The sequence below is a fragment of the Erpetoichthys calabaricus genome, chromosome 14 (genome assembly GCF_900747795.2).
Source record: "Erpetoichthys calabaricus chromosome 14, fErpCal1.3, whole genome shotgun sequence".
Classification (NCBI taxonomy): domain Eukaryota; kingdom Metazoa; phylum Chordata; class Cladistia; order Polypteriformes; family Polypteridae; genus Erpetoichthys; species Erpetoichthys calabaricus.
In genome coordinates, this window is record NC_041407.2 from 3,473,469 (window position 1) to 3,497,273 (window position 23,805).

At 37.1% G+C, this 23,805-nt stretch overlaps 1 protein-coding gene across 1 annotated transcript in view; it reads left to right on the plus strand.

Moving 5' to 3' along the window:
• The window catches only part of dnah9 (dynein, axonemal, heavy chain 9), a 257,756-nt gene that overhangs the window by 131,248 nt on the left and 102,703 nt on the right, over positions 1-23,805 (plus strand). The window contains 6 exon segments of the mRNA XM_051936263.1: positions 2,720-2,881; positions 4,839-5,072; positions 9,018-9,278; positions 11,089-11,514; positions 13,055-13,174; positions 19,645-19,833. Of these exon segments, the coding sequence (XP_051792223.1) occupies positions 2,720-2,881; positions 4,839-5,072; positions 9,018-9,278; positions 11,089-11,514; positions 13,055-13,174; positions 19,645-19,833 (1,392 nt within the window).

Here is a 23,805-nt window from a genome sequence, read left to right on the forward strand (position 1 = left end):
GTTATTTATGATTATCTGAATTACAGTGTATGGCAAGATGTGAAGTGCATGTCTTTTTATTGTTGAATATGTATCACAGCATTAAATAACAAGAAGTTTTCACTCCATTCTGAGCTTCTGCCATTAGAATTTGAAAATTCATTAACTTTTTTTAGTGGTTTGCTGGAATTGCATATTGGACTGAAACTGGCCCAGCATTCTAAAAAGGCAGTTATCTTAAATCTGTAACATTCTTTCTTTCTTCAATAAAGAGAAAACCCTCATATTAAGGATGAAATTACATAGACGTGCGCAGATCAATAATATTTTATAAATGATACTAGATGTCTGTTTTTGAAATATATTTGTAAAGAACATAAACATATTAAAAATCAGTACTTCATTATAGTAGTGTCATACTTATTTTATGGGAATATTCCAAACTTAATCAATGGTTTTCTGAATTGTGCCTATTTGACTGTTTTGTAATTATAGACTGGCATTTTTTCTTAATATGACTATCTATGTACACTGCTCTAAAAAATTAAAGGAACACATAAATCACATATTGGATCTCAATGAACAAAACAGTTAAGTGGAAAATCTTTACTGGGTAATACTGTTTAATTCATAGAGAACAAAACGATGGAACAGTGGTCAATGGAAACCAGAATCGCCAACCCATTGGTATCGGATGCACAGATTCATATCATCCCAGAAGTTCCTAATTGGATTCAGGTCTGGGCGATTCTAAGGATATGCCTCCCCAGACCATCACTGACCCACAGCCAAAACTGGTCATGCTGGATGATGTTGTAGGCTGCAGAATGTTCACCACAGTGTCTCCAGACACTTTCATGTCTGTCACATGTGCTCATTGTGAACCTGCTCTTATCTGTGAAGAGAATGGGGCACTAATGGTGGAGCTGCCAATTGTGGTATTCTCTGCCTATCGAGCTGCACAGTGATTGGCTGTAAGCATTGGTCCCTCTAGAGATATCGGCCCTCATGGATATTTTTTCTGACAGTTTGGTCAGAAACATGCACACTAGTGGCCAGCTGGAGGTCATTTTGTAGGGCTCTGGCAGTGTTCCTCCTGTTCCTCCTTGCACAAAGGATCAAACGCCAGCCCTGCTGCTGGGTTGATGCCTTTCTATGGTCCTGTCCAGCTCTTCTTGTGTAATGGCCCATCTCCTGGTATCTCCTCCATGCTCTTGAAACTGTGCTGGGAGACATAGCAAACCTTGCAACAGCACATATGGATGTGCCATCCTGAAGGAGCTGGACTCCCTGTGTAACCTGAATTGGCTGCAGGTACCACCTCATGCTACCAATAGTAACAAGGACACTATCAAAACTAGAGAAGAATCAATCAGAAAGGATAATGAGAGAGCAGTTGTCTGTAGCCACCACCTGTAAAGCCATGCCCCTTTTGGGGATTGTCTTGCTGTTACCTCTCCAGGGCACCTGTTGTCACTTTCATTTGCTCCAAAGCAGGTGAAGTTGATTCACAATCGCTTATGCTTCCTAACTGCACAAATTGATATCCCTGAAGTTTCATTAACTTGGTTGTTAGACAATAACAGATAATTAAGTGTTCCCTTAATTTTTTTGAGCGGAGAGTGTGTGTGTGTATAAAATACTAGCCGACGCCCGCTGTAGCATACGGCGGTGTAAGAACAGGAACAGAAAACGGTGAGAAAGGAATTCAGAAATCAAGAAGAAATAAATACTTGTTGAAAGACACAGTTGTGAATAGGTGTTTTAGTGGAGGGGGGGATATCCTGCAGTGTTATCAATAAGTTTGGTGGACTGTGGTGTGTCGCATTTAACAATAAATCTGAGTCACTAGTCACTATAATATATAATATATATATATATAATTTTTTTTTTTTTTTAATAATCGTTGCATAGCCTTGTGTTTTGAAAAAGCCACCACTGTTGTCCACCTGTATATCATCATTAAGTTAGCAGTACCAATCAAAGATCAGTGTTCAAAGCTTTTTGAAGTTAAAAAATAAAAAAAATAAAAATAAAAAAAAAATGAAGAGGCAAATCAAAAAAACACAAATTGACGGACGGAGCCAAGCAACAACTGAGCAGAACGAAGTGTTTTTTTGTTTTTTGTTCTATAGCTGTTTTTTTTAGAATGTGATAAGAGAACACTCATTTTGAGTGAGTAAAAGTAATTAGTAACTTTTGTATACTGAGACGGTACTAATTTCAGACTTTGATGCTAATGGAGAGTTGAATTTTTTTTAATTGATTTTATTTTAATCACACAACATTCCATACAAATAGATGAATTTTTACAAAAATAGGATTGAAAACAAATCAACCCCCACCCCTGCAGTTTAGAGCTTTAAATTACCTTTGTAACATTACTGAATATGGCTTTAATATGGTTTTCTGTTGCAGTCTCTTCCATACCAGCAGCACCAAAAACTGTGTGTAACATGTTCAGCAGTAAGCACCTCAAGTGAACTAATATGCATATCAGCCCCTGGTACAAAAAACACAACAAATATTGTATACAGAGAAGTACTTACTTAGTTACATAGTACTTGTGATACATGCAATTATTCAATAGTACTTATATAACTGTAGCCAACTGACTTGGAAAATGTCCTGGGCACAGCTAGTGCCCCAAAAAGATAACATCATTTTGTGAAGGGTGCTCAATTCTTTGGCTCCATAGTAAACTTCCTTCAGGTTAACTGTGCTTTCCTTCTTTCCATAGGTGGCCCTGTGCTTCTCACCGGTTGGAAACAAGCTGAGAATTCGTAGCAGGAAGTTCCCAGCTGTTGTTAACTGCACAGCTATAGACTGGTTCCACGAGTGGCCCAAGGATGCACTGGAGTCTGTCAGTCTGCGTTTCCTGCAAGAAACTGAGAACATTGAGGTGAGACATTACCAGCATCTGCTGAGAGCTACTATCGGTAGAGGCACTACCTAACACACTTTCAAATGCTGTTGGAATTGTTTATTTTTCAAATTTCTCCAATTTTCATTTTTAGGGAAGACTATTTCGTTGTTTTTTTTTTCTTTTTTTTTAAATCAAGTGCTGGTACATAGAATGAATATAAGATTTTAAGGGCCAAAAATAACATTGAAGTATGGTGTACAAATAGACACAAAGTCATTTAAAAACTGAACTGATTAGGCGTACGTGTCTTAGGCTCACAAGTTGCATGAAACTGCACCTAAGTCCGCCTACTTCATCAGTCAGAATTGTTCTAGACTGTATATGGCCTAACTTTGTCACCTTTTATGTATTTCCCAAGTGATATATGAGATCCCCAAGGGAGACTTTTGCAAGTTATGTGGAAGGCTTTTGGACATTGTTGAGACAACTGAATTGTCATGCATGCCACCTCCATTTCTTTTTATTGATTTTCTAAAGTTTATTGGCCCAGTGGGTTTACAGTTTAATGGTTAGTTTGCTTATCTGACTAGAACAAGCCTTTTTTTAGATCTGAAACTATTAGCATAATTCCTTTTACATAGATTTTGGCATATTTAAACAACTGGGTTGATATTATTCTTATTACTAGGGGGCTTCGCTCGCCAACCCCCTGACCTGCAGTACGTGCCAGCTACTTTGCGTATCTGCCGCTCACGTATGTGGATTTCAATTTCACCAAACAACAAATTTTTTTCACGCGGATACACTTCTTCATTGGAAAGCAACACTACTTTTCCCTGATGGCAACACAAATTAGATGATCTACAAGTCTCCGACTGAAAGTTTAAATCCGAACAATATATTCGATCTCTTTTCTCTGTTCTGTTATTTCACTGAGTAATAATTTCTATTTGTTATCGCTAATGCAATCTTTACTATCATTTTTTTTTGAGACTTTTTGAATTGTAGTACTCTCGTTATCTCTAACCTGCTCTGCATGTGTTTTGCGTCAACATTTTTGAACCTCTCTACGATGTTCTACTTTGTCATCTACTCTGTCTTTTACTTCCAGCCCCAGGTGTGGTTAAATCTTTTGGCACAAAGTCTCGTCTCGCGAGACTTGAAAGTATCTCTCTGAAAGTCATGTCTCGTCTCATCGTCTCAGGATTTTCTTATATAATAGAGAGATTATTATAATTATAAATATGATCATTATTATAATTGCAAACATATTCTGAAAAAATTCACCAGAACAAAGATTTCACTTTTAGTGAAGTAAGAAAAATGGCTAAAATAATAATTTGTATTGTATGCATATTTTTATGTCCCTGTTAATAGTAGTATTCTCTGTAAGAAGGGTCCTTTACCAAATGGATATCTATCAGTATTAAGGGCATTTCTAAAAGTGGACTTAATCTTTAATTTCTGAGGTTTCAGCATTTTACTTGATGTAATGTATTTAGAGCATATAATAAGTAAAGCCAGTTTCAAGTTTGATGATCTTCTCGTGTTCATGTGGGAAGTTGTCCCTGCTATTCCAGGTGCTGTGACTTCTTCTACAGTGCAAATATTTTATTAAACGAATGGACCTTACTCGATTTAACCTCACTCAGTTTTCCTGTCTTTGTGTTTGTATGTACCGTGCTATGTGTGAGCGTGCCAGCCATGGTTTGTTTCATCTTCTGTCACTCCTGACATAGATTATAGCCATTTCTCAATAACAGCTAAAATGATCTGTTTTTTCCATAATAAAAGTCTGATTTTTAAAAAAGAAACTACATAAATTTTAGTATGAATTTTCCTAATTACTACAGTAGTTTAAACTAGATAACTTCTATTAAACTAGCTAATAGAAATGCTATCTTATGTAAAGTATTCTTAGCATTATGTATGAAGGCCTTTCGCATTGAATACACCCTAACTATTTATTTTCTGGAATATTTTTGTTCATTAGCCCTCAATAAAAGATTCTGTCAGCAAGTTCATGGCTTATGTTCATACCACTGTAAACGAAAAGTCAAAAGCATATCTCGGCAGTGATCGACGGTATAACTACACCACCCCAAAGTCCTTCTTAGAACAAATCAAACTCTACCAGAACCTCCTTTCAAAGAAGAGCAAAGAGCTCACTGCCAAGATGGAGCGTTTGGAGAATGGGTTGCAGAAGCTCAAAAGTACCTCTGCTCAGGTTAGTAATGGTATATGTATATCATAGTATAATTTTATTCATAAGGAGCACTGATTGATTGGTTATTAATTTGGAAAGGAGATTCTAGTAACTTAAGACATTCAGATATAAAGCTATGGAGATGTTTAAGTGGACTTTGCACAAGGGTGACAATAAACACATTCTAAAAGCTTTGGTATCATTTCATTACGCTTCTGACATAGTGGTGCATTCATGTGAGCCTGGCATAAGGTGGTGTGTTCTGCAACTAGCATGAGTTCACTATTACTATTTTCCAGAATGATTAAAGAATTGAGGATGGGATTTTCCTAATGGAGGCAGTATGGGACAGGGGACACTTTTGTTTACTATATAAAATAGGGCGCTCTTTTGTTATTAAAGTAAGCACTTAAATTTCAGTGAATACCAGGTAGCAGAACATTTTACCACATTACACCGTTCAGTTTGGCTTCTGACCACATGATGTGACTCCATTGCGGCACACAAACAGTCCACTTTAGCTAGCAGGTGAGTGAGCATGTGGGTACAGAGTGCCAAAAGAGATTGTGAAGGAGAATGGGTGACAGGATCAATGTAGTACCTGTTTAGTAGTGGGCCACCCTCTCTACACTCTGTAGAATGCTAGATAAACCTCCTGATACGAGTTTAGTTTTCGTTTTGAGAACTGATCACTAAAGAAGATAATGCATTTTAATCATTTAAATTGTCTTAAATGCCATTCTGAATTTTCACAAGGGAGTACTTTATCACATTAAATTTATTTAATTGATATTTTTGAGATTTCTGCACTTGTGATAGTTGAATAGGGCACTAGGACTAAAATGACAACATATGTCATTTCTTGATTAGTTATAATAATGCTTCTCAGAATGTAGGTTCACTTATCTTGGTGTTATTTTGTGACAGTACAAACTCAAACTGTACAACAAACTCATCAGCTGGAAAGCATGTCATTCTTTACTGATATTAAAACACTGCTTTATAGATTCTGATACCCTTTGCTGGAACACGAATGTCACAGGAAAGCATCCAGTTAAAAAGACACCATTGCTCTTTAATAATTTTAGAAGTAGCCTTGCAGGTGCTTTTCTTGCCTTTGGGCAAATACAGCATGCTGTGCCTTTAATCTGCTGTAATGGTTTGCTTTATAAAGCCTCCTAAGAGCAGCTCATTCTTTTCTTATTATCCGTCTTATGCTTAATGTTGGGAACATATTTGTTGTTACTTCCATCTGTTTCCTGCTTAGATAAATCTCTTTGATGTACGTTTTTAATAATAGGCTAAAAATTGCTTTTGGCTGAATTTCTGACACTGTTTGATTGGCAAGTCATTCATGTGGTCATTCTTTGGCAGTAGCAGGCAGATTAGACTTCTGCACCTAAAATATGAAGCAGCACCAGCATTAAGAATTTTACAATCAGCTGAAAATGATATCATCTTTCTACAGAGAAAGGACAGTTTACTGTGAGGATTTTTTAATTACTGTATGATTTGTGTTTAATGTACCTCTTATTATTTAACTAAAGCAGCCATGTTAGTGGGATTAGTTTGGCCATTATGTGCACCATTTTATTGCTACAGAATGATTACAATCAAGTAAATTAAATTTGTAAACGATATGCAGTTAATTTCAGTACATTTGATAAAACCCGCTTCATAAATGTGAATCTAAAAAATTGGGAGTGGTCTCCCCTAGACTTACTCAAATTTGAGGAGTAAACTACAAGAAAATTATTATATTTTTATATTATGTACATTAAAGAACCATCAACATCAAATTAATAATATATTTAACAATTATTATAAAAATAAAGTTGATTAAATTGGACTCTGCAGCTGCATGAATATAAGGAAAAGTACCACTTCTGGTTAGCGGAAATAACCCAAAAGTTGGTAGAAATCAACGTTTTGTACCTAATACTTATATGCAAAATTTTTTGACTTAAGTGAAAGCGTCCTCAAGTTATCGTTTTTACACACACATACAAACACACACACACACACACACACAGAGATATAATTCCAAAAATGGTATTTCCGGACTCTGGTTGGTAGATAGATAGATACTTTATTAATCCCAAGGGGAAATTCACATTCATGTCTAAAACATTGAGATTCATCAAAATATCTACATTGACTTGAAGACTACAATACTCTCCCTATACTTTGTATATGAGAAGGTAAACAGAAAAGCAAACTAAAACAGCATCACTGCTTTGACACTGGGTGCCACCACTTTGCAAAAATGAAAGTGTGTACACCAGGGGAAACCCTTCCATGAAAATGTTCATGGCTTTACGCCAAATTTAGTTTTTATACATCTCAAAGCAAGGATGGAAACGGGCATACGCAACATTTTTGTGCATACGCAACATTTATACATGAGGCCTCTGAACTGTGAGTGGTGTAATCAAGTGCCTGCCTCATTAGGCCATATGTTTCGGGAATGCCCTACATTAAAATCATATGATAAGAAGGTTTTTGCTTCTTAGTGAGATGGTTTACAATTACTCCAAACCCACTATCAGCTTTATTTGGAGTAGCACCAGATGGAATAACACTCTGGCATGAAACATCTATTGTGATATTTTCTGCTTGCCCGTCATCTTTTCTTACATATTTGGAAGAATCTTATTTCACTCTCCATGGCTCAATGGGAGAAGTATGTCTTATTTACCTAACATTAGAAGAGATCACATTTTTTTCTTGATGAATGGTCCAAAGCATTTTTAGAGGTTTGGCATGAATTCATTGATGCAATAACATCATAAACAATCTGGACCTTTTTAAGCTTTTTGATGTTTTGTTCACTTAGCTCTCCGAATTGGGTAGGGGAGAAGTGCTGATATTGATTTGATTTGAGTTAATTTGTATTCAAAGTAGCACGGACTGCCTCCTTGACTGTTTGCAGTCTCTTTCATTGTAATTTGGTTCATAAAATGACTATAAAGGCTCCTTTCTTTGTGCAGATACCAAATGTCACTTTCATTCATTTTCTTATTTAACTATTCTTTAAAAAAAATCGCAGATAATCCTTATACATAAGTACATTGACATCTCACACTTTTAATCAGAAAACAGGTCTGCTCATTTTTCCTTTCTTACAGCTCCATGAAAGATAGCAAGTGTCGAAAAAATTATACAACTGCACGTTTTCTGTAAAATTAAAATAAAATGGATCAAGCTGCACTGTTGTATCACAGAATGAAAGGGGACAATTAACTAGCTCCAGATGAACCATTTTCCACGATTCATGCCTTTCAGTTCTATTTCTCTTTGATATAAATTATTCACAAACTGATCTTCAGCTAAAAGGATTTCTATTTCAATAAAATGTGTATTAAATTTATTTAAAGGATACATTAATTTTAAGTGATAAGCACTGACATTGGACACATAGTTGTTAGCACTGCTGCCTCAAAGCCCCGGCATTTGACTTTTAGGTATGTGACTTAGTATGGAGTTTGCATTTTCTCCTTGGAGGAGTCTGATTTCTTCTGGAATTCGCAAAACACATGTTTAATTGCAATTTTTTACACTGTGAGTTTGTGTTAATGTGTTTGTGCATGTGTCACATAAAATCCTGGTGCAGCTGCCCGGAATGATTACTCACCTGAGCCAAACTTTTCCAAAGTAGGCTGTAGCTTTCTTTCTTCACAGTAATGAAAGCACAAATTCAGAATATAAAAGTGTGATTGAATTATTGTCATCTACATGACACTGTTGTGTAGGTTTATAGAGTCATCACTGCCACATGTGCAGAGTGTGGTGAAATTCTTACATTCATGTGCTAATCAACCTTAGCCACACAAGGTTGTATTCCTTACTTGCACCCTCCATATGTGAAAGAAATGTTTAAAACTGTGAGGAGCTATATCTGAAGTCTGCATGTCGATGCTGCACTTTGTCTGGTTCACTCGAATATCCCTGTTTATTTTCCTGTAGGTTGATGACTTGAAATCCAAACTGGCTGCTCAAGAGGTAGAGCTGAAGCAGAAGAATGAAGATGCTGATAAACTGATCCAGGTAGTAGGTGTGGAAACGGAAAAAGTATCCAAGGAGAAGGCTATCGCCGATGAAGAAGAACAAAAGGTGGCTGTCTTTGCCATGGATGTCAGCAAAAAGCAACGGGATTGTGAAGAAGATTTGGCAAAGGCAGAGCCAGCTCTCTTTGCAGCACAGGATGCTTTAAACACCTTGAATAAGGTTAACATTTTATGTATATTTTTTTTTATTTTCTTGTACAGAACAAAGTTAGGTTTCAACTGGGACCTGAGAAGGCTGAGTTGTTCATTATGGCCAGCATGTACTTTCATATTTTCTTAGTATTCGCTATCTGTTCTAGGTAATGTGCAACTGGGAGTTTTCCTTCACCAATTACCGTTTTTTTTTTTTGTTTTGTTTCCAATCCAGTGGAACCTCAATGCTAAAATGTCATACAGCATTACTTTTCCTTGAAGCAATGGCCAGTCTGAGTACATATTAATCAAGCAGTTCATTTTTGCTTGTTTCCATTCTGATCTTTTAATATTTCATTCTTGAGAAGTTGAACTGACCTGTCCAATGCGATATCTTGCAGGGTTTTGAGAAAATGAATGATTTAGATGAGGTTGACCTATTTTTTTTCACCTTATTTATTCTTCATGTGTTTGTCTTAATAAGGCGTTTGGAGTTATAATTGAGAGGTGTGCTTGAGGACCTGACTTCGGGTTTAGCTAGCAGTCATTTTTCAGATTTTTTTTTTCTTCTGGTATAGCTGTACTGGACATTCTAGCCATGAATGATTATTGTTGCTTTTTCACTCTACTTGTGTCTTTACTAACGTTTGTTGACATGACAGGGATTATGTCTAGAATTTTTTTTTTCACTCTTTGAATTGAAACAAGGCATAACGGGTGGTCCCTTTCCTCTCTGTCTTCCTCCTGTTGCAGTACTTCCCATATCAGTACTCATCAGTATGGCCAAAGTGTACTTCAGAAGCAGGGTTAAGTTTTCCCTCCTCCTCATATTCCTCATAGCTCCAGAGTCTTGCATTCAAGTCCTAGTCGGGTTTCAGTCTGTGTGGAGTTTGCACATTTTGCCTTTCATCTAATAGATATATTCGGTTAATTGGCGATTGTAAATTGCTATCTATGAGAGTGAGTGTGCCCTTTGATGGACTGGTACCCTATTCAGAATTCAACACCCTATGAGTCAGGACTGTATAAAGTGCATTGGATAATGATGGACAGAGGAGTGTATTTCACACAGGAAAGAAGTATATTTTGTTAGTGGAGGAAAAGGTTGTGAGTACTCCCAATGGTGTCGTCTTCATACAACAGGGCAATGTTACACAACTTTAACAGCCATTCATACTGCAGGAGATGAGAATTAGTCATTTTCATTCTTCCTTGAAGAATTCAATATTACTATATTTCTTAATGTTAAAAAAAAAAAAAAAAATTTCCAGAAACTGTTCAAAGCATAAGTGACTACAAGAGTGATACTGTTTCCTACTATGAAGATAACAATGTAAAGCAGCATGGAATTTCCCATGTACCCTTCTGCATCTTTATCCATACATGGATCTCCATCCATCTTTAATCCCCTGGCAATGCCAGTTTGAAAGCTGCAAAGCCTTACATGTTTGGTGGATTCAGCTGGACATCTTTGTGTGTATAAGATGGTTAACTAGCAATTAAATCTTTCCTGCAGGTGTGCGTCTAATAGTGATGCTCCAGAGTTATTGATTTCCTTCTGTATTGTTGAAATTGTCTAAAAGAGAGCACATGAGAGTTCAGACCTTCATAGCTAACAAGTCTTCAGGGGGCACTTTTACCGCTAGGGGGTTTCAGCACATTGCATTTGATGAGACACATCATTTAAGATTCGGCATGTGGCTCCTGACTTCAAAGCTGTCATTTCAGGCTGAAATGTCCGCGGACTAAACTTCATTAGCAGTTGTGTGCAGAGAAATTGTTCCTTTTCTTTTAACAATTGCTTCAGTAACCTTATTTCCTTTTTTTTTTTTAAACAGAATAACTTGACAGAGTTGAAGTCCTTTGGATCCCCAGTACTTGCAGTCACAAATGTCACTGCTGCGGTAATGGTCCTTACAGCGCCTGGAGGGAAAGTACCAAAAGACCGCAGCTGGAAGGCAGCCAAGATCATGATGGCCAAAGTAGATGGTTTTCTGGAGTCGCTCATCAGCTTCAATAAGGAGAATATCCATGAGAACTGCCTGAAAGCCATTCAACCATATCTTCAGGACCCTGAGTTCAGGCCTGAATTTGTGACTTCCAAGTCTTCAGCAGCTGCTGGTCTGTGCTCTTGGGTTATAAACATTGTGTCATTCTACAAAGTTTTTTGTGATGTGGAGCCCAAACGCCAGGCAGCAAAGAAAGCCAAAGCAGACCTAGACGCTGCTCAGGAGAAACTGTCTGCTCTCAAAGCCAAAGTAGCTGTAAGCAACAATTCCTTTCATTTCTTAGTGGGCTTGCATGCTAGAATTTCAGAAGGGGATGTTAAAAGTGATAAGAATCTCTTGAGGGGTTAGCAAAAGAAACAGTCTTCACATTAAAATACTATAGGTTAGGATGAGATGAGGTTTTGATATTACTTGAAGAGTGTGATCATTCTAAAAGGTATATATAGTTCAGGTTGAACTTGGTATATCTTACAACATTATTATGGGTATCGTATTTATGTGTTAAATATTATTTTTTGCCTGATGGTAAGTGTTCATCAGCGCCATTTCTGGGTGTCTGTATATGCCAGCAGAAGAAAGAACACAAGCTCATATCCTTAATTCCTCATGTCTGTTTTTCTATCCACTGTCTCAGTAAGTGAGGAAGTGCACCTTGTCTCGTGACAGTTGAAACATCTTCCAGCACTTATAAATAATTATCTGCATTTGTACTAATGCCAGATACCAAGGTATTATTTATTTCCAGAAATACTCTTGCTACTAAATCCTTTTACCCCCCCCAAAGTTATCAGTGTAGAGTGTCATCTCTTATAAACAGTAAGTGTCTACACTGCAAATTAAATACTTAATATCCATTCCCTGTTTTTCAAGTGGTAAGTTCTCTTCAATATAATCACCTCAATCCTCCTCTCTGACCGTATTGTTTAGTGGTTAGAAGCCAGATGTGAAAATTGACAGATAAGTACTGACTACTTTATACATATTAAAAATTCTAAATATATCAAACAGATAAGTGGTAAATTAACTGTAAATGGATATGAAAGGAGCTATATATCAAATAAATAGAAAATGGACAAAGAACAAATAGAGAGATATGAGGTGGTAGGTATCAAAAAGATTGATAGTTACAACTCATTACATTACATGATTACATCTTGCCTGAAGGGGCCAGAGTTGCCTCTAAAGCTTGTATATTGTAATCTTTTCAGTTAGCCAATAAAAGGTGTCATTTTGCTGGACTTCTCACTACATTCGTATTGGCTAACACGGTACAACACCCTAGTACTAACTCTGTACATATACAGTAAATATGATAGTGCCATGTATCGAACAGAGTGACACATCCATTCACATGCAATCAGATATTATGTGACCAATCAGCCGAGAGATAAAATAAGTAGTAGATAGACAGTACATACAGTACAGTATATAGGTAAAATGCAAGAGGGATTTAGATTCTCATCGGAGAGCTATGACCCTATTTTTTACTTCACTGCTCATTCCAACTCTTCAACTGGTAACCCCTAGCGGCAGCTGGCCACCTATTATTTATACATATATGTACTGTAATTTTACAGGTTTCTTCTGACCACAATTTTGCATGCATGTTCATCTAAAGAAACATCTCTTTAGCTTCTGCCATTGTTGACCATGAGGATACCAGGTTTTGTTACGTTTTGTTCTGGCCTCAGATGCATAACAACACAATATACTTAAGTCACGGACCTGTCAGTTTTACTGTACTTATGTGTATTTTAATATTTTTTTCCCCATGTTGTCATTATTTTTCCCATAGCTCCTGAATGAAAACCTGGCAAACCTTAATGCAAAGTTTGAGATGGCCACAACAGACAAGCTAAAATGCCAACAAGAGGCAGAAGCAACTGAGCGGACTATCTCTCTCGCCAACCGATTGGTGAGTTGAAGTTCACATTCATGATTATTTTCTTCTGATAAGTGAAGAATACAGTCACAGCCTAATAAGACTTCTCTGTGTCATGATTTAAGAGTTTCACTCAAGGCAAAATAATGTGAGGCCTCCAAAACAAGCTAGGTCTGGGTCAGAAGCCTACTTGTTCTGCTAAGCAGAGGAAACATTGCCTTTCCTAAGACTACCTGCTGACTTTAGCTGGACCAGGCCTAAAAAAAAGGGAGATAGCAAAAACCGCTATAATATTCTTGAAGTAAAGCAAAAGCTCAACAAATGGCAGGATGACCTTCACTCTTGGACTTTTATAAGCAGGGCAAACAAAGACATTTTATACATAAATGATTTATTAGCAGAAACTAAAAATAAAAATCTTCAAACAAGCAAAAAAGGAGCACAAAAGAGTTGATGAAAAGGTAGACCTAAGCAAACAAATCCCAATACATTAACCAAAAATCAGTATCCTTTAAACAGCAAAAAAAATCCAGAAAGCCAGAAAAATTGAGACAGGAAACACAATACTTACTGTAACTCCACGACATGCAAATGATTCCCACACCCAAGGCCTTCTTGGTTCACTTAAGTACAAAGAGGGAGAACCCGCCTCTTGGGGTACATCCACAAAGAACACGGAATATTACAACATTTAAAGAGACACTACATTATTATCACATCACATACAAAGTCAACAAACGTGACATATAGACTTGAGAAATATTTAAAATTAATAAAAAAAACAATAAATCATAAAATACACACAACTGCAACCTAGTACATGACACACTGTAGGTTTGCTATCTCCCATACATATAATTTGTTGTTTGTACCCTAGCAGTCCCTTGTGAAAGAGCAGGATGACACTCTAAACAGGTCTCCATTCCAATACTACATACAGTACTATCACCAGGTTACCATCTACCTCGTCAGATGTTCTCACTCAACACTCTTATAATTCCTTCATTATTTGCTTAGGTGATCTTAAAACACTTCCTGCAGTCTGTCATGTTCGTATTGGTATATCTGATGGCTTTGATATACGAAGCTCATAATCTCTATTGGACTCTGCCTAAACACTCCTTAGATGTGTCCATGTCAGACATAGTGGTTTGTCCTACAAGATAGCAAAAAGCATAACATTTTGACAATTAACTTGCGACTCATGCGTACCAACATTTAGACAAACACTGCATGTAAACTATTTCCAGTTTTTTTAGGAAACATCTTATCCTGGAAGTCACTGAAGCCTAGAGGAGTGCACTTTGAGTATAATTAATGGATTAATATAGAAGTGAGTGTAGAAGGACAAAAGACAGCGACATGTCCAATAAAATTGGAGCCACATGGTAACAGCACAAGTGGCTACAATATATAGAGTCTGCAGTCATTTAGGATATCCATATATACTGTATTCTTTTGTAAGACGTATAATTAATAATAATGAAAAGATCTTCTCTCTCCCATTGCCCTCCAATAAAGTAGTAAGTTTAACTGAAATTAAGCATGACACATCAACTCCACTGGGCCCAGCTTCACAAATCTATGTTCCTCTCGGTTAGCTCCCCTATTTATTTTACTTCCTTGTTATCTTCTTTCTCTATGACAGCAGCAGTCTGTTGTTCACTTCTTCCTAACTCATGGCTCAGTGCATGCTGGCAATGTCACTTGTTTATAACCCTTTCTTGTGTTTGTTTCTGGGGTGTTCCCAGATTCATCCCTTATGAAAGTTACTGGATATAGTATGGTTCTGATCTCTGGCTGGTATGTAGGCTGACTTTTTCTAAATATATTTGGGCTCCTATGCATTCTTAATAACAGATCGGGATCATAGACATTTATGTGTCTGTTTGAGTTTTATCTAAAATTTGTATATAACATAAAAGGGACAGTTTATTAATTCAGTAAAAAATAATTAATTATATAATGCTTTTCTAACTTAGTCAAAACACTTTACATAGACAGTGGGAAGCCACTTCAACCACCACTGTGCAGCATTCACCTGGATGATGTGATGGCAGCCATTCTTGCGCCAGCACGCTCACCACATTTTACCTGTTAGGACTTTGAAGGGGTGAGAGAGAGAGACAATTAGAGACAAGGGGTAATTAGGAGGAATTGATGACACTGGTGGTCAATTTAGCCCTGATTTCTGAGAACACTCTAATTTTTGAAGGATTCTCAGGAATCTTTTATGACCACCAAGAGTCAAGGTCTTGATTTTAAGTCTCATCCAAAGGATGGCACCATTTTATAGCTCAATGTCCTCATCGCTGCATTGGGATCCGCACACAAACCAGAATGAACAACCCCTGGTGGCCTCACCAACCCCTTTATCAGATGCATCCCAAGCTTTCCTTGATGGTCTCCAATCCAAGTGCTGACTGGACCCAAACATAATTAGCTTCAAATGGATTACCTATTTTGAAGTGCAGGTGGTATAGCTGCTTGCACAGGAAATAAACACACGAAAATGTAGAGTACAGGGGAAAACAAAGTGAACCAACATACAATACACCTCACAGCCTCTCTGGTCTGCCGTAATGGGTCTTGATCTCTGTCTACCAGGTGCTCACTGGTCCACCTCAAAATACTGTGCAACATACCCCATTCAACACCCTGTCTCTCTGTTACCAGTTTTTTTCCTTCCTCCTACCAGTTAAGCGTTAACCCAAACTCACTCCTTACTCTAGACATGAATGTCTTTCTGCCAATTTTCAGCTTTAAAACCCCTCCTTCCAGGGTCATTCCAGCCAAGGCTATCAGGGGAGGATGTTTAAAGTTTCACCATTGCATTCCTGAGCCTTCAGTTGCCTTTTAAATGCACCTTTATGCTGTCAGTTGGGAGCCACACAATCGTGCTTCTTCCTTTCGTGAAATGTGCCCTGCCACTTGATAGACTATAAGGAACTGTATGGCCTCTTACCAGTCCTCCCCATCTCCACCACTTAAAGGGCATCATTGATATAGTTCTGTGCTGAGACCATGTGCTGCTAGAAGGTGGAATGGCACCTATCCATCATTTTTGGGCTTCCTCTCTCTTTCTGATAATGTTTTATAATCCCTTGCACCGACTGGGATACCTGCACTCTTGAATCTTAAGAGAGCATTACATGTTCAAGGTCTAAGCTTTTTTTCTCTTATTATAATGTCTATGCCCAGTACAATTACTGGATTCCAGAACACATATTAGCCCCCAAATGATACCCATCCTGTCACACTAGCATGCTGATTTGAATCTCTACCCCCCAGGTCTGGTTTTAATTGTTTCCATTTCCTCTAACTGTACCACTATGACATCCATATAATACATGCACAGGGTCTGCTGAATATTATCTATGTTAGTCAGACAGAGGCATCTTTCTGATCACTTTTCATAGTACAGGTTGAGTGACTCTAATCCTAACTAGAAGTATTTAGGATATTTTGGGATTTTTGGAATATTTGCATATATTTAATGAGATAACCTGGGACACCCTTCGTCAGGTAGGTAACTGCAGCCTAAACCAGCTAAATCAGGGGTGGGCAGATTCAGTCCTGGAGGGCCGCAGTGGCTGCAGGTTTTTGCTCCAACCCAATTGCTTAATAAGAAGCCCTTATTGCTCAAGTAACACTTCAGCTTCACTTTAGTTGTCTTGCTCGTTAAGATTTTGAACCCGTATTGCTTATTTTAGTCTTAAACAGCTGTATTCTTGGTTTTTAATTGCTCCTAATTAGCAATACCATGCAAATGACAAAAGAGACCAGCATTTCTCCATTTAGCTTGTTTTCATTTACACCTGTGTGTATTTATCACGCACTATTTGGTTTAATTAAATACTTGGAAGGAAAGTGAAGAGAAAAAAGTGAAGCACTGAGAATTACTCATCTGTTTTAGACTTCAAGTCATTTGGATGATAATCCTTAGAAAGGAAAATAAATCTAGGATATGAGAATGACCTGACATGGCAGAGTTAAAACACTAGCAAGCCATGCAATTAAATAATTGACAAGGATTGGTTTTTAATTAAGCAACTGGGTTGGAACAAAAACCTGCAACCACTGCGGCCCTCCAGGACTTAATCTGCCCACCCCTGAGCTAAATGATAACTCACAAGTATAATAATTCACGTAACTGAGCCTTTGTCACGTCAGAGCACATTATAATAAACATATTAAATAAACTTCAAAAGTGATGAATATGGTGTACATAACCTGTTTTAATTCCCTCTTAAAAGGCCTAATGCTTCACATACAGACTGAAAATTTTTTTTTGTGTGTTTGTCAGTTTTTATCTGATACCTGTTGTTGCTTAGAAAAAATTAGAAATATCTCAGCCAACTTTCATTTGTTCATGCCCACTGTGTTGGAAGTCATTAGAAAACTGACAAGGGGATACATTCAGCTTTTTATGCCAATATAAAGAGTCAATTTGTATCAGTGTCCGGCTTTCTTAACATAATCAGAGACTTTACTGATCTCATATTGCAATAAAGGCATCTAGCCAGAATGAAACTGCTTTTATTAACTGTAAGCAGTGATACTTCAGTAATGCACCATGTCTTCTGTAATTTTAATGCTACTGCACAGCACTTTTGAACTGCCTTACAGGTGTTCTTGTGTCACTTCATGGGGTGCAAAGGTCATTGACAGTATTTTGTTCCTTAGTGGCACCTAGTACTTCAAGAGGTACATCCAACATGCCTCAGCACTCAGTCGTTGATTGTGTGACATTTCATCACAGCAATCGGTGCTTTGTGGGACCCCTGATCTCAGATTGTCAAGCCTGTGTTGTTGCTTCGTCACTCTCTTGGCTCCTTTGTGGACTCCCCTAACCGCCACCTCATCCTGCCCTGAAAAAATACATTTGTTTTCAACCTGCGCATATGTTACTCATATCCACTAATTGGTGTACAAAATAGTGAAACCTGGTTTGGGATTTTCCACTTATGGCATCATATTGGTGCTCAAAAAGTTTTGGATTAGGGATATTCAACCTGTACTAAATTTTTTTTCTCCTAGTCTATTTACTATACATCAATAGTAAGATATCACAATCATGTAATACATGTCATACAAAGGACACACTTTCAGGTTTCTTGGGACCCATTTAAGAAATTGTGATACTTGAGATTATTTATAACTACTAATTGGGTAAATTGGTCTTTGAATGTGTTATCAAGCAAAATGTAGCTCACAAAAATAAGGTACTGCAATTAAATAGATATAAAAAAATAAACATGACCTAGCAATAGGTATATATCCACTTGTTGACTGCATTATGAGGAAAACAATTAGAGAATATTGATAAAGCACAAATCAAAGCGTTTGTCCCATCTGATTCTATAGTGAGTTGAGCTATACATGTATACAAAGGTCTTTAGCCAGATGTAGAAAATGACAATCTGACAGGATTTTATTCATTAGAGGTTACTGGGAACATTACAGTAAATTTAAGACATAGAGCACTATTCTGTTTATGGCTACGTGTGCACACACTGTTCAAGGTGATACTTTATACCCAAGGCAAGCAGATCTATATGTCCATCCAGGGCCGCATGCACGAGTGGAGCTTAATTGTGCTCAGAAGCCAAAAGCAAACAAGCAGGCATGCTTTTTAATCCTGTATCTTACATCCTGGAATTAACTTGCAGGTCTCTGGGGCGTTTAGTTCTCTAGACTGTAGGCCAGGTAGCTACAGTATTAAAGTCATGGACTGCATGCATGGTGCAAGTGGAAGATGTAGAAAAATGCAAATTACATTAATTTTGCTTAAAATAAGCCTTAAGCATTTTAAATTAACATGTTATATTTAAAGCCATGTTCCGTAAATAATGTGCCGTAATAATTTCCGTTCATGAAATGTAAATTTTCACTGTCAGTGTTATCCTAACTTTATCTTTTTGTTTTTGAGCTGATTTCTTAATTTATCTTCCACCAAAGCCCTTTAAAGAGCTGGCAGAAGAGACGGTCCAAAAAAAATCAAAACAAACAAGCCTCTTAATTACTGCAAACTGCAGAGATGTGACTTGTACTGCAAATTACTGGCGATGGCTTATCCACTTGAGCTTTTTCATGTTTCTTCAATCACCACTTTCATGTCATTTGCATTGATTTCCAGACTCTATAAATTCATCCAAAGCAAGAAAACAAGAAAGAAAAAAAGTATAAAAGCAGCAAACAAAACTAGCAGGACAGTGAACAAATGCAGGTGGGCTGTACATGAGGCTTACATGTAAATGGGAGATGCTGTACATTTGATTTCAAGACCAAATAGATTTTTACTTTAGTCTAAGGTGATCCCTTTACGAGTCAGTTGTTCAGCAAGGAGGCCTTGTTTTATGTGAGAATCACCTGAGGGATGATCACTGTTGAACAAAAACAAATAACAAAACAAAGCTTATGAAAAATGAGGTAGACTGGATTGTTTAAGCACCATTAGCACTGCAGCGTTAGCCAACCACTTTCCATATTCCTTGTTCTAGGTCGGTGGCCTGGCCTCAGAAAATGTACGGTGGGCAGAAGCCGTTGGAAACTTCAAAGAACAGCTAACCACTGTGTGTGGAGATGTTTTGCTGATTACAGCATTTGTGTCCTACTTGGGATATTTCACCAAAAAGTACAGAATTGAGTTGATGGATGAAGCATGGAGGCCATACCTCAGTGCACTAAAGGTGAGCAAGGAGTGAATTTTTGGTGGAAATATCTTGGTGGGGGCTGAGGTGTAAGGGAAGACATGAGTCTGCTTTTGAAATTGATGAAAGTGCTTTCATAAGTCCATGCATGCTCTGTATGATGTCACTTGAAAGAAAACACAAACACCTTTAACGCAAAGCCTTTTGAGAGCACTTCAGCATTAAAAAAGTTCCTTGTGTTGTTATACTTTAGAAAAGTCAGACAATTAGCTCAGTAGTGAAGACTGAGAAGATACTAATGGTGGTTAGCCTATTTCTAAAGGCACTGAGAAATCGAAGCTGTAGCCTTTGACCTTTTTTTTTAGATTAAAGAGCATTTTAGTTCAAATAAATTTTATAAATGTGATTTTAACCCTCCTGAAACTACCAGGTTATAGGATTTTGGACTTTTTTTTTTTTTTTTTTTTTAAATAAAGAACATACAGTGATGGTTCACCTTCTCACCCTAGCACTAATTTTATTCTGGGATCTTCAGCCAATTATGTTGAGATTTCATTATTTTTTTCCTCATCTGTCTATAGAGATTAGTTGCCAGAGGGTAGGTCTAAGAAACTCACCTTGTGACCCACTAGTTGTACGTCCGACACTCTGTACATGTGCTGAATATTGAAGTAATTAGTACATTTAAATTAAGAGTGATGCTTGTGCTTTTTTATTTATGGTCTTGTGGGTGGAAAGGCAAGAATCTGAAGGCCAGATTACATTTGCCTCAAGGTGTTCCAACAGATTCCACAGAAACATGTGATTTTATTTTATTTGGTCATCTTACAAAGGAGAGATAAACACCAATGTAGTGTCTGTTTATGAACAGTTCAGTTTCGTTCATTTTCTAATGAATTATTTGATGATGGGGTAGGAAAGATGAATCCGTTTTAATTTAATTTTACATATGAATACAGTACATACTTTAGATTTCAATTAGACAAATACAGATATGATAGTTTATTAAGTGTTCCACCTTAATAGTCATATTCATGGTCCTGTTCCCAGCTGAAATGGGCAAGAATGGAATGACATAGTGAAAAGTAAAAATATAGCAAATGTTAAATTGTGCAGCAATTAGGCATGTTTTCTTTTGAAATGTGCCAGTTGAGGATGGCATTTATTAGGGGCTACTGTAATAGTGTAATGTGCTTGCATTTTTAGTCATTATTTCTGTTTACTTTATTCTGATTTTAAGTATTGTACAACCTCGTTTTTCCCATTGTATTGGGCATGTAGTTGGTGAAATTTGCCACCAAATAGGACTCAAGCAACAGTTACAACATGTGTTATATTTATGAAAATTCCAAGTCTAGAGTGTAACAGAGAATAGTATCAAACATACAGGATTAAAATAATTTTTTTATCATTAATATGTGACGGTTTCAATGTTTAAATAATTGGCCAAGCATCTAATTTTGAAGTGTAAGGAAACTGGATAAGCCTGTTTTATTGATAAAGAGAGGTCCATCTAGGCCAGTCTATGACTTAATTATGTTACTTTCTTGTTTGTTTGAAACTTCTCGTGCATTCCTTTGAAATTAAAGGAAATGCTGACAGCGCTAGGCTGGCTGGGGGAGTTGTGCCTGAGCTGTTTCATTGCTGAGTCAGGGGCTGTGGAGTGGCCTTAAGATCGAGGCTTGCAATGGAATGCTCTGTCTCTCTGCCATTGTCCATCCTGAGAAGACCATCTCTCCTGGTTGGTTATAATCTGACAGTCCATGCTGCCTGACCCCAAGCAGGTGATGAGCTGACTGAGAAGGAACAGCTTATGCACCACCTGAAACTGCACATCTAGAACTATAAGGATGTATGGTTTGCAAAGCCACTTTTTATTTGCTTTTTGTTTATAGTACTAATGATATTTAAAGATCAAAACTTGCTATCTATAAGACATGAAATGAATGTGTAACTTTTTCTCCTGCCTGTTTTGGTGCTCTGTCTCATTGCCTGGGGTTACAAATATAAAAGTAAGGGGGATGTGCTGAACTGCAGAACCTGACAGTGTGGTAAGAGTTTGGGTTTTCTGTTTACGTCTGCATAATAAAGAGTATAATGGGGTGAATCGGGTCACCCTAGCATGATAAAACATGGAGAAATGTATGCAATATACAACTTAATCAAACCTGTATAGTAATGATTGAGGAGGTGAAACGTCTTTATTTGAAGGATTCTTTTCTCAGTGAGATTTTCAAATTACAAATATTCACATTAGTATGGTTGTTTTCACATTTTTTACACTCCAGTATGACAGCAATAAAAGTAAAACTTGAAGTGGGAAGTGTTTTTTTTTTCCTTATTTGCAACCCCGTTATTCTGAAGTCACATGAACCTTATTTAAAGCTAAACATCAACCCATAAACATTATTAAAGTAATGCTGTCGTTTGCGTCATCTGAAGGGTAATGAGAAAACTTTTGAAAGCCAGTTTATGTAAATGTCAAAATAAACACATACCGCTCCACCTCATTTAATAGTTAAAGCTTTACAGTTGGCTACATTTTAATTTGCATTTAATTCCCACTGTTTATGAACAGAAAATGTTATTACCAATTTTCCCCTCAGTACCATTCAGCTATAAAACGGGACAGGAGTTCTATTTGCAAATGGAATTAGAATATTTGAGAGCATGTTTCACAAGTGGAATATCCTCGTATAAATTAGGTTCATTTTGGAGTCTGGGTGGGGGAAGGAAAAAAAATCTCTAATAACGTCAGTAAGTTACTATGGTACTCAAATACAAGACATCCATTAATTGCTTTTTAAATCGGGGATTTAGAAAGGTCTCTGCCACACTAGAGGACTATTCCTTGGAGGGATTTTCAGCCTGACTGTTCCAGAGGCAAAGGTTAGTTGATTTTACAAGGTGAACCAATAAGATTTTGGTGTAGTATGGGGTACCCAAGGGATTTATAATTGACTGTTTGTGATAGAATCTTTTTTTTTTGTCTATTTTAATGATGCTAGTAGTCTGGAATTTAAAATCTTGAGAATTAGTTGCATTCATTAACTAAAATAACAGGGCTTTGCAGAGAAGAGTTTACCTTGTTTAGTAGTGTCAATTGGTTCTTTATAGTTAACATCAGCTTTGCAGTCAAATGCTTGATGACTGGTGGTCAGACCGTTCAAAAGGGCCATAGTGGCTACACATTTTGAAAGCAGCTGCTTTTGTAAATAATGTCCATACTTTTACTGGACTTCCTATTTAGTGTGATTTTTATTTTCTTTATCCAACTATTTTTTACAAAAGTTTCTGTTAATGTTTTTTTTTTTTTTGGCTCTTGTTCAGTAAAACTGATTCTTTCTTACAGGTCCCTATAAAACAACAAATTTCTGATGAACAGATGCAGGTGTGAATCATAATTATTACCTGTCACACATATCGGTGTCTACTTGTCACAAGTCCGCTGTGTTTTTAGCTAGTAAGTGCAAGCCTAAACAGAATAAATACAGACCTCATCAAAATTATAAATGTGCACTGTAGTGTACAAGAGAGCTACAGTTCCATGCTGTCACATTCTCTAAAACACAGAAATAAAGTTGCACAATAATTCAATCAAGAAATCAAAGATTCTGCTCACGTCTCTGACCTGCATCCTGTGTATAATGTAATGTGTTGTGTCATTAGTACGTATTGTGTATATTGGCCTTCTGTCCTTAGTCTGGGGGAGACGTGCCAGTGAACATCTTATTGTACTGTGTATGGAGGACATTGGACTTGAACTTAAAGTACAGCTCCTCGAGACCGAGTCTGGTCATACTGGCATAATCATGATCTTACACAACAAGAGCAGTGAATTACTGCAGAGACTTAAGCCCATATTCATGCCTATAACCATACCCTCATTCTTCCTACTTATTTAATAAAGCAAAAGGACAGAATGAAGTAAGTATGTAGTAAACAAAAGACAAACAAGTAAGAGTTGGGGTCCTGAAGGATGCCCTGTTTAATGTCCAAGGTCTATTAAAC